This window comes from Diabrotica virgifera, chromosome 2, assembly GCF_917563875.1.
Source record: "Diabrotica virgifera virgifera chromosome 2, PGI_DIABVI_V3a".
Taxonomy (NCBI): domain Eukaryota; kingdom Metazoa; phylum Arthropoda; class Insecta; order Coleoptera; family Chrysomelidae; genus Diabrotica; species Diabrotica virgifera.
Window position 1 is genome coordinate 145,129,931 of NC_065444.1, and position 12,053 is coordinate 145,141,983.

General features: G+C 33.2%; 1 protein-coding gene across 1 annotated transcript in view; it reads right to left on the bottom strand.

Moving 5' to 3' along the window:
• LOC126879650 (E3 ubiquitin-protein ligase MARCHF6) overlaps nt 1-12,053 on the bottom strand; it is a 74,962-nt gene that overhangs the window by 17,909 nt on the left and 45,000 nt on the right. Inside the window, exon 2 of the mRNA XM_050642838.1 lies at nt 8,003-8,944. Within this exon, the coding sequence (XP_050498795.1) occupies nt 8,003-8,944 (942 nt within the window). The remainder of the gene's footprint in view (nt 1-8,002; nt 8,945-12,053) is intronic.

Genomic DNA, 12,053 nt, shown 5'->3' on the forward strand with positions numbered 1-12,053 from the left:
TCACACACCTTTCAACTGCCTGTGTGTGACAAGGAAACTTTACTACTTCTCTCATTGGTTTTGAATCTAAACTAATAACTGACCTAATGTCTTCTTCTTTAAGATTTCTCAGAATTGGAGGAGGGTACAGCACACATTCACTCCAATGTATTATTTCTGTGTAGTCACCTGCCAGAAAGTTAATCTTCGGAGGGACTAAGTTTCGTATGGTCTTCTTCTTAGGGATGGTCTGCCTGGATTTTAAAATTCTTCTGTAGGTAAGTTCCCGAATGTGGTCTCGCCCGTCAACAAGCATTGCTAAAAGTAAGTTTTCAGTGTGTGCAAAGAATGCGTTTCTTTCTATGACTGGGTCTACTACTTCACGCAACTCTTCGGACAAATATCGCGATGTTTGTATGGCTTGATATACATGTTTAGGCCCATCTGTAAAGTACTTACTTTTCTTTACTGAGAACCACACAGGCATGTAGGACTTTAGTATGAAATGAACGATCTCTTTAAGGTTTTCAGAGGGATCTGATGATCCTATGTACAGTCTAAGTACTCTATTTGCAGCAGTTAACCATCTGGAATGGGATAAAGGGCCAGGGTCCCGAACGGCTAAGTCTTCCGGACAATACCCTAGAGTTATTGCACTTGATATTTCCAACAAATATTGTTGATCTTTGCTTAATGTGCTTTTGTCTATTTCTGGAATAAAACAGTCTATTGGTTCATAATCAACCACAGGGAGTCGTTCACATGAAATCAGCTGCTGTCCGATTGGGCCATTAAAACTCTTAGGCCCTGTAGTTTGGCCATCAATGTGCTGGAAAATATGACGAAACGGAAGTTCGTTGAAATGAAGTAAACAAACACTCCATTGAAGAGGGCGCCCTACATGTTTTTCTAGCTGATGGATGACACCATTCTTCCAGCCAGTGTTGGTTACTGTACCATCGCACCCAACAACTTCTAAGTTTTCTAGTGGCATTGAGAGTTCTGTCAACTGAGAACTTATACTGTGAGTTATATCAGCGGAAGAACTGGATGATGGTGATACGTGCCCAATAAAATCTGAACCAGGCTCCATTATGAGAGAATAATGTTCTTCTTTTAAGGTTCTTCTGAATTGCTTGGCATTTAACTTCTCAATAAACAACGTGTCATCTTTTCTTCCGTCGAAGTACAGACCCCAGCTTTCTGTGGGAGGAGTGAACTCATTTTTTAACTCACTACTGACACGGCTCTTCTCCCTTCTGACTTTACTTTTATCTACAACAAAGGCAGATTCTGACTCTTTTATCATGCCAACATCTTGCAGAACGCTGGAAGCTATAAGAGCTGTAGCCCGATCTGAAACACCGAACCTGTAACTGTTTAGAGAGGTCGCATTAAGTTTTATCCTCATCTGCCAGGGAGGCTTTTTAGCGGATTCATCTTCGTAGTCTTCATCTTCCATTGTCTCTAGTTCTTCATCAGAACTACATTCAGAACGGGGTTTTGAACACTCTCCTTGTTTATCGACTTTTTTACTACTGGCAAGTCTCTGAAGATCGCGAGCTTTCCGCTCGGCCTTTGCAGTAAGTTTTTTTGTTACTATTTTATCAACAGCTCCAATTTTCCCTAGATTGAAGTGTCTTTGAAGATAAAAAAATCTCATTTCAAGAACAGGGATTTTGTTATTTTTTTCACATAAACATTCAATTGAAATCGCACACTGACATGCTTCTGGTGATTTTTTGCAAGTACAGATACACTTCATCGGGCATTTACAAGCAGCAACGTCAAACAGATTTTTAGCCTTAAGTTTAAATTCCTCCAACCTTGTTTTAAAAAAAGCCTTATCCTTATCTCGGTTGTATGACTTTCTTAGGGTAGTGTAAGAACTGTAGTACGCATTAATAAGCGTTATGATTCTGCTATAAGACAAAGGGGGAATGGATGCTTTCTCATACAAATCAATTATTAGTTTCGCGACTGTGCAAGCTACTTTAGAAAAACTTACATTCCTCTTGTTGTTGGTCTCTAGTACAAATTTGTACCTCTCTTCTAAACAGCACCGAAGAACACACTCACCAGTTGGCAGTTTATTCTGTAGGAAGCTTCGAGGCTCACCAACTATAGGACAACAAAACTCCTGTCTAGACTTGGCAATTACAGCTCTAGTGAGAATAGTTTCTGACTCACTCTCCATTGCTTGATGTTAAATCACGTAGTAAGCTTATAACGATCAAAAAACTATCAATATCATAACGAAGTAATAGTACAACACAAATTATAACACATTAAAGTCAAGACACAACTATCAGACACTGAGACAAATCGTGACACTAGTGGCACTATGACAGACAGCGGTAGACTGGCGGCCGAGTTCTGGTGGGAGAAAGGAATATGGCCGACTAGTGAGAGAGGGGAGGGTTACGTGAGGCAACAGATCTAGTTCTAACCAGTTAAATCCACTTGCAGAAGCGAACTCAACTACTGTGCGTTGTGTTCTGGTGAAACAAGCAGACAGTTTAACCTGTGTCGTACAGCCGTCGAGTTTTAACATGCTATAAAAAGACTTGATTTTTTTTAGATTATAAATTACTAAAACTATATATATTAACATCAACATTTTTGTTTAGGTTATTTTGAACATATTTGAGGCAAAGGTACTGGAATACGATAATTATACCATGTTCAGCTAGCCAAACAAATTATCGCAAAAACCTGAATTTTCGCTATTTATTGTAAACTTTAAGTAGGATGCGCGAACGGAATTCTATATATTTTGGTGCAAACTAAATTTTTTAAGATGTTTTGGACCAATTGTGAGTAAAAGGAAGCTAGAACGAGTTTTTTATATCATGTTAAATGGTTCAAAAATATATGGAAAAAATCGAGTTTTTTTGTTTTTTCCCGTAGTTTTACGTGCAATGCGCGAACGGAAAAATAAATAAAAAAAATATTTTCTTGCTTAGTATGTTTTATTGTTACCAAAAACAACTTTCCCGCACTAGAACGTTTCTAAAAAAAAAAAAAATATTTTTTTTCGACCCACCCTATTACTTAGTCCTAAGCCTTTCTACCTTTAGGTGTAAGGCTGGTGGAGTTGAGTTTGGCATTGTAGTCTCCATGCTTTCCGATCTTGCGTTAGGTTTCTTGCACTTTCCAATGTCAATCCCTTCTTCTCGATTTCTTTCCTGATTTCGTCTACCCACATAACTCTTGGTCTTCCTCTTTTGTTTTTCCCCTGCACTCTCGTTTCGAACACTCGTTTTGTTAGCCTCTCGTTCGACATTCTACACACGTGCCCGAACCATCTAAGTTGTCCCACTACTATTTTTTCATTGATTGGTTCTAGTTTTAGGTTTTGCCTGATTGTTTCGTTTCGTATTTTGTCTGTCCTCTTTCTGTTTGCTATTTTCCTCAGAAACCTCATTTCCATAGCATTGACTCTGGATTTTTGTCTCCCCTTCAATGTCCATGTCTCGCTGCTATACATGATTGTTGGTCTAACTACTGATTTAACGACTGCCGTTTTTACTTTCTCCGGTATCTCTTTTTTCCCCAAAAATGTTGTTTTCATAGTGTTAAATAAGCTTCTTGTTCGTCCCATTCTCTCGTTTATTTCCATGTCTTGTTTACCATTTGATTCGATTATTACTCCTAGGTATTTAAAATATTCCACTGCTCTAGTTGTTTCCAGTCTAATTCTATTGCGTGTGTCTTCCTGCCTCGTATTTGAAATTATCATTGTTCTTGTTTTCTCTGTATTAATTTTCATATTTATGTTTGATAGTTCTTCTTCTAGGATTTCAAGATTGTTCTGTAAGTCTTCTCTGTTTTCTGCTATCAATACCATGTCGTCTGCAAATAGTAGCTCCGATAGTTGAGTCTGTTTCATTTGCCAGTCTCCTAATGTTAGTTATCTCATTCTTCTCTTGGCTTTCTTTATCGCTTCATCCAGTACCACTGAGAATAGCAGTGGACTCAGCACGCATCCCTGTTTGACGCCTTGACTTGTAGTAAATTCTCTGGATTCCTCGTTATTGGTTCTTACTGTATTTGTATTATTTTTGTACATATCCTTTATTACTTCTATTATGTATCTGTCGACTCCCCTTTCTTTTAGTGTCTTCCATACGTCCTTTCTTCGGATTCTGTCAAACGCCTTTTCCAGGTCAATGAAGCACATATGTATCTCTCTATTCTTCTTGATTACCTTCTCACTTACTTGTCTTAATGTGAATATTAGGTCTTGCGTGCTTCTGTCCTTCCTGATTCCACACTGTGTGTCTTCCATAGTTCTTTCTATTTGGGTTTTTATTCTTGTCTCTATTATTCTTGCGAATACCTTCCCAGGGATACTTGATATGGTGATACCTCGGTAATTATTACAGTTTCTCTTGTCTCCCTTTTTGTGTATTGGTAATATGTCTTTCTTCCAGTCCTTTGGTAATTCTGCTCTATTTATGATATCATTCATCATTCATTAGTTCTTTCATGCTATCCATTCCCTCTGTCCCCATGAATTTTATTATTTCCGCGGTGATATGATCCTTGCCTGGTGCTTTGCCCAATTTCACTTTTTCTATTGCTCTCTCTAATTCCTCTCTTGTTACGGATTCCACTTGTTGTTCTTCATTCCTCTCTTGTATCTCCCCTATGTTGTCCATGTCTGCATGAGTCAGCTCTTTGAAATGTTCTCTCCATCTTTCCATTATTTGTTTTTCTTCTGTTAGTACGTTTCCATTCTTGTCTTTTATATTCGGCATCATGTGCTCTTTCTTTTGTCTGAGTTGTTTTAATGCGCCGTAGAAGAGTTTTTGGTTTTCCCTATAATTTTTGTCATTTTTTGTCCAAATCTCTCCCATGACCTTTCCTTTCCTGCTTTCACCGCTATTTTAACCTCTTTACTTTTTTCTTTATATGCCTCGTAATCTTCCGGGTGTTTTGTTAGGTATCTCTTCCAGTGGTCTTTTTTGTTCTTTATTTTCTCTCGTATTTCTTCCGTCCACCATTCCGTTCTCCTCATGTTAGTATTTGCTATTTTTGCTTTCCCGCAAGTTTCCTCAGCTGCTTTGATTATGCTGGTTTTTAGATATTCTCATTTTTCTTCTATATTTGTATTTTTTGCCCTACCTTTTTAAGTATTATCTAATTTTTTTAATTAGAAAAAATCATTAAGAACAAAATTGTGGTTAATAAAAACACAAAGAGATTCGCGTCGGAAAGACCTAGGTAAACCCAACAACCACCGAGTTATTGCTCTTTAAAGGATGGTTATTTTCGAAGCGCCTCGAAATGGAGAATGTTCAATCTCAAATAACTCGAATGTGCTGCAATTTTTTGGGAAAACTTAATTTGCAATTAATTGGGAAACTTAATTGGGAAAAATATTATTTTAAAGTTCATTAAAATACCTTTCAAATAAGCTTTTATAAAAGTTTTTTGCATAAGAACTGACTGACTTATGACGAAAATAAAATCGCTCTCTGCTTTTTTTCTTTAAAAGATGTAAAAATTAAACCATCGTCGTTACAATCTTAATAGAAATGAATAGCTTCCCACTTGAAATTAACTTTATTTAGGTATAATTGATACGATCCATGTGATTCGACCGGTTTGGAATGCTTAGTTTAGAAAAAATAGTTGATTAACTAAAAAAAACTCAAAATTTTCAGTAAAAGAAATTCTACAATTAATATTTGAAACATTTTTTCATATTATGAATACTTTTAGATTTATTTAAGAAAAATGCACTTTTTTTTTAATTTCAAAAAATGTCATTCTCAATTTAATCAACTATTTTTCTAAACTAAGCATTTTAAAGCGATCAAATCACATGGATCGTATCAATTATACCTAAATAAAGTTAATTTCAAGTGGGAAGCTATTAATTTCTAATAGGATTGTAGCGACGATGGTTTAATTTTTACATTTCAAAAAGAAAAAAGCAGAGAGCTACTTTATTTTCGTAATAATTCAGTAAGTTCTTATGCAAAAAACTTTTATAAAAGCTTATTTGAAAGGTATTTTAATAAACTTTAAAATATATCTCTTAGGTTTTCCCAAAAAATTGCACCGCACTCGAGTTATTTGAGATTAAAGGTTCTCCATTTCGATGTTCTTGGAAAATGACCATCCTTTAAAGAGCAATACCTCCTCGTTATTGAGTTTACATAGGTCTCTTTATTTGTTTATTAGCCACAATTTTGTTCTTAATGATTTTTTCTATAAAATTAAATTTTTTTAAGTTATTCATGCAAAACGGTTATAAAACGGTGTTTCTTCAATGAAAAATGCATAGATTTAATCGCAAATAACTTAGAAAGTATCAAATTTAAAAAGCATTTTAACGAAATTCTGTCCAAGTATTATATATTCTTGTAATCAGTATTTCAAAAGCTTTTAAATGAGGGCTAGCTCAAAGTCACCTGAAGAAGGCTAGCGTACAGTTAAAAACGTTGATGCTATAATATACTATGATTATTTTAAAAATCGACCTGTCCAAGCGTTTTGCTTATGTGTTAAAAATAAATGAGTTAATAAGGGGGGTAACACTTATTCCAGCGCACTGTATATATATTAAAGTCAGAATTTGGTATTAGTTTTGAGAGTAAACTAAATGTAAGACCAAATACTTACGATGTCGGGATAGTATCACCAGGTTTTTTCCTGGTTTTCCCTCGTGATGGAAATATGGAAACTCTATGGAAACTCTAACGCGAGAATTTTACTGTCACCGTTGCATTTTCTTGTCGTTAAGACATATCACATGCTATGATTTTTTTTGTGGCGGATATTCTTGAGTTGGGGTTGATTTTATGTAATCGAATGAACTATCTTTCAGTAAAGTCGTCCCAGGAACGCAACTCATAAATATTGGCAATATCATTTTTAAGTCTTCTACTGTAAAATATATATGTCTGAATTGACGATATAAATGAGTCAGATTAAATAAATTATTAGAAGAATTTTTTACTAAGCAACAACATTTTTGTTTAATTCATTAATGTTTTTTTTTATTTTGACCACGGCATCCGATTTGGACGTCGAAACGTTAATAAAATCATTTTTTTTAGTAAAATTGTGGCTTATCTCCCATCAAAACTAGTTCATTATATATACAGTGAGCACGTAAAGGTTGGAATAAATTCATTTTCTCGTGAATGGGTGATTTTGGAAAGAAATTCCGAAACAGGTCGATTTTTATTTTTAAATTATGACTTTTTGGCATATATATATCATACTAGTGACGTCATCCAACTGAGCGTGATGACGCAATAATGATTTTTTTTTAAATGAGTATAGGGGTCATGTGACAGCTCCTTTGAAAGGTTATTTAATTCTCTATTCAGTCATATAAACATTTATTTATACAGGGTATCCAAGAAATGTTTTTTTAATTAAATTAATTGACACAGAAAGGAGAATGTAGGTATGTAATTTATTTAGCTCAAAATATACTTTACTGCTGTCAGAAAATAGAAAAAATGATTTTAAAAATAAATATTGATTTTCGTTTAAATTAAATAATCAAACTGTCAAGAGGCAGCTGGGTGGCAGCTTTAACATTGAATTTAAAGGAAAAATAATATTTATTTGTCAAAATAAGCATTTCTGCCTGTTTTCTGACAGCAATAAAAGGTATTTTGAATTAAATAAATTTCATACATTCTTCTTTTTGTGTCAATTAATTTAATTAAAGAAACATTTTTTAAAAACCCTGTATAAATAAGTATGTTAATGTTTGCATTACTAAATAGAGAATTAAATAACCTTTCAAATGAACTATCACGCGACCTCTACTTTAATTTAAAAAAATCTTCATCAGGCTCAGATGGATAACGTCACTAATTTGATATATACATATGTCAAAAAGCCATAAGTTAAAAATAAAAATCTACCTATTTCGAGATTTCTCTCTAAAATCGACCATTCACGAAAAAATAAATTTATTCCAACCTTTACGTGCTCTCTGTATAAATTTACGTGTATAATATAATATATACTATAATATAATATAACTTACCTTTCAACCATATTCTAGTGTGTGATTGTTCCAACAAAGCGGGTAATATAACTTGTAATAACAACAATTCTAGGGATAATTCATTTACTTGTGTGTCGTTATTATTTAAGGAAACGGTATATGGTAAAAATGACGGTAGCAGCACCTTAAGAATTCTTATTGGTAACCACAACATCAACAAAACGGCACTTCCAAAAATGACAGCGGACACAAGCAATTTACGGATATGGTCTAAAATAGGTAAGTGAATCATTTCTTGAATGGGACTGAAATCAGGATCGTTGAAATTCCTTAAAAACCACAAAACGCCTGGTCTCAAGATTTCTCTCAATAGTAGAACAAATGATGCGAAGTAATACACATAAACCATCCCTATTAGCCAGTGAATAAATATGGAAGTACCCGGGGCGGAATTAAAGGTGTTTTCTCTGTCTTTGAGAGATGCATCGAACATTGCTAGAGAACAAATATCCAACCACCATCCACATACTAATGGTATTATACCGATCTCCACCACACTGAGCATTGAAACTTTAACAACGACATAGCATAAACCAAGAACCCTCTTTGCCTTATTAAAGCCCATACAAGCTGCTATTCTATGCAATACTATAAACCAAATACCGACGGTACAATAACCTATTAGAGTTGTAAGTAATCCTTCGAAATGACTTTTTGCAGCTGCATCACTGATGTTAAAGAGGGAAAGAGTCAAAACACCCATGTGATATGGCAAATAAGCAAATATCAAAATAAATAATGTGTTAAGGGATATAACCCAGAAAACATGCTCTAGAAACATCAAAGAACCGTCTAGACCCAAGAGACGTTCCCAAGTTATTTCTTCTGCTGCCCTATCCCATTCCATTGGTATCCAGTTATCTTCTCCAACATTGATGTCTGCTTCTTCTTGTTGTTCTTGATTGTTTGGCACTATTGGACCTGTAACATATTAAGATTCTAAGTTATTACAGTTTTCATAAAAGTTGATAAATGAGGAGCGTTCATTCAAAAGCGGACAGATCCCTCTAACACAATTTCGAGAAAAACGCAAGAAACTGATTATTCGTTGAATATTTATATTTTTCTTTTGCAAGTTCTGCCATTTTGCGTGGGTTGAAATGACACTTTGAACTTACATACCACTTTTTAAAAAACAGTTATATTAAAGCAAAAAACTCAAATTAACAAATGGATATGTCTTGTTTTGTCTGAACGCATGTTGGATCTGTCCGTTTTTGTTTGATTGTGTACTGGATATTTTAAAGAATCCTAATAAACATTATTATTTATACAAAACAGAAGCATATAAATGATATTTTTATTGAATAATAATAATAACACAAGAAATTTGTTGCATTAAAACAAAAACTTAAAAATATCAAACTGCTGATTGACATCAATCGAATTGAGACGAGCGAGCCGAAAGCAAAATGTACAACGTTTTCGAGTCGAAAGATTTGCCCGTATGGGATGTCTATGTTTGTCCTACTTTTAGATTTGACCATATTAAATGTAATGGAATATGTCTGGTTTTGAATGATCCTCTAAAAGTCATAATCGACAGAGGATTTGTCCGGTTTTAACTGAACGGGCGAAGTTTAAGTTCGGATTGGTACGGGGTATACCCGGTTTAGAACGATTTTGAGGTAAGCAATCGACAGAAACCACGACGAAGATTCAAAAACGATAATACAAGAATTTTATGAAAAAAAATGGATTTGTCCGGTTTTGAATAAACGCTCCTCAAATGTCACAATAAAATAGCTATTATTATATAAACAAGTATTAAATGATGCTATAAGCAGAAACTCGCTGGTGAAATTAAAAATAATAAGTATGGAGGAAGTGATCTTCCGCCGAGTTTGTTCACTTTTACTCTGGGCTAATTAGCAAAATACAAGGAAAAGTTATTTGCCAACAATTTTATTGCTGAAATCGAATCTAATGATTATACATATTAATAATATAGGTATGCAAAGTCCGCAGATAGTGTGCTACTTATTTTATAAACAAAATGGCGCCCGAAAATCGTGTTTTTTTCAATTTTTGCTCTATAACTCCAAAGATTTTAACTTTACACCAAAAACACTCAAATACAAATTCACCGTAATTAAATTCTGCATAGAGACGTGTTTTTCCCGATTTACTTCGACGAAAATTTTCCCCGGAAAATGCGGGGTTTTCCAACAAAATCTTTAATTTTCAACTAAAATTTTAGATAAGTAATTGTTTAATCAATAATTAAATAACTTGGGAATATAAAAGCACTTTTCGCATAGATTATAATTCCAGAAGCCGATGAAAATTGAATGAACAGTTTAGCAACAATTGAATTGTTAATTAAAAATTTACTGTCGCTATAATAACCACAATAAGTAATAAGAATAACTATGATTTTTGTATAAAAAAACACTGTACCTATCTAATGTACTTTACAGAATTGGAATTGGACTATTTATGCGGCCTCAGGAATATTTTAAAATGATATACAATTTTTTGGCATATAAACAAATAGAATATCTCGGAAAATATTCAATTAAATTAAATCATGAAAACCGTATTGGAAAAAAAGAGGCAGGACGCTTATTTTAAATGAAAAAACGTTTAATTGTGATTAGTGGTTCCTGAGATACAACCTGTCAAAGTTGACGGGCCTTTACGGCAAAGATATAAACAATAAGATCATAATTTTCGAACCATCACCTTTTTATTTTTCTCCTCTTTCTCCACACCAATTTTCATATCTTTAAAATACTCATAACATATATTATTATAATAAAAACTATCGATATTACGAGTGAAAATTGCCAAAAATAGCAGAATTCCAATCAAAAATTAGGTTGGAGAAAATGTAATCTCAAAGTTCAAAATCGGTATACGTTAAGAAAATGCATTTTCTTGGCTTCCCATGGAGCAATTTTCTTCATTATTTTTTTGTTCCCAAGTATCTCGAGTAGAGCCATCTAACTAACACATTATTAAATGTCAAACTTGCTTTTGTTTTGTTATAATAGATTAATATATTTAAGAAAAGAACACTACATATTTTTTCCAGTTGTAGACTTTAAAGATAAACTTGCTACAAGTGTACCTTTTAACGTAAAAACACAAATATTCTCATTTGAAAGCTGTATAATTATTTAAACAATCTTTATTTAAACAAATTAAAAAAATTTGTTATAATCAATAACTTAATTTATTATAACAAAACAAAAGCAACTTTGGCATTTAATAATGCGTTAGTTAGATGGCTCTACTCGAGTTACTTGGGAACAAAAAAGAATGAAGAAAATTTCTCCATGGGAAGCCGAGAAAATGCATTTCTTTAACGTATACGATTTTGAAATTTGAGATTACATTTTCTCCAACCTAATTTTTGATTGGAATTTTGCTATTTTTGGCAATTTTCACTCGTAATATCGATAGTTTTTATTATAATAATATATGTTATCGAGTATTTTAAAGATATGAAAATTGGTGTGGAGATAGAGGACAAAAATAAAAAGGTGATGGTTCGAAAATTATGATCCTATTGTTTATATCTTTGCCGTAAAGGCCGGCCAACTTTGACCGGTTGTATCTCAGGCACCACTAACCACAATTAAACGTTTTTTCTTTTAAAAGAAGAGTCTTACCGTTTTTTTCCAATACCGTTTTCATGATTTAATATAATTTAATATTTTCCGAGAGATTCTATTTGTTTATAAGCCAAAAAATTGTTTATAATTTTAAAATATTCCTGAGGCCGCATAAATAGTCCAATTCCAATTCTGTAAAGTACATTAGATAGGCACAGTGTCTTTTTATACAAAAATCATAGTTATTCTTATGTATCATAATTAGTGTAGTTATTATAGCGACCGTAAATTTTTAATTAACAATTCAATTGCTGCTAAACTGTTTATTCAATTTCCATCGGCTTCTGGAATTATAATCTATACTAAAAGAGCTTTTATATTACCAAGTTGTTTAATTATTGATAAAAAATTACTTATCTAAAATTTTAGTTGAAAATTAAAGATTTTGTTGGAAAAACCCACATTTTCCG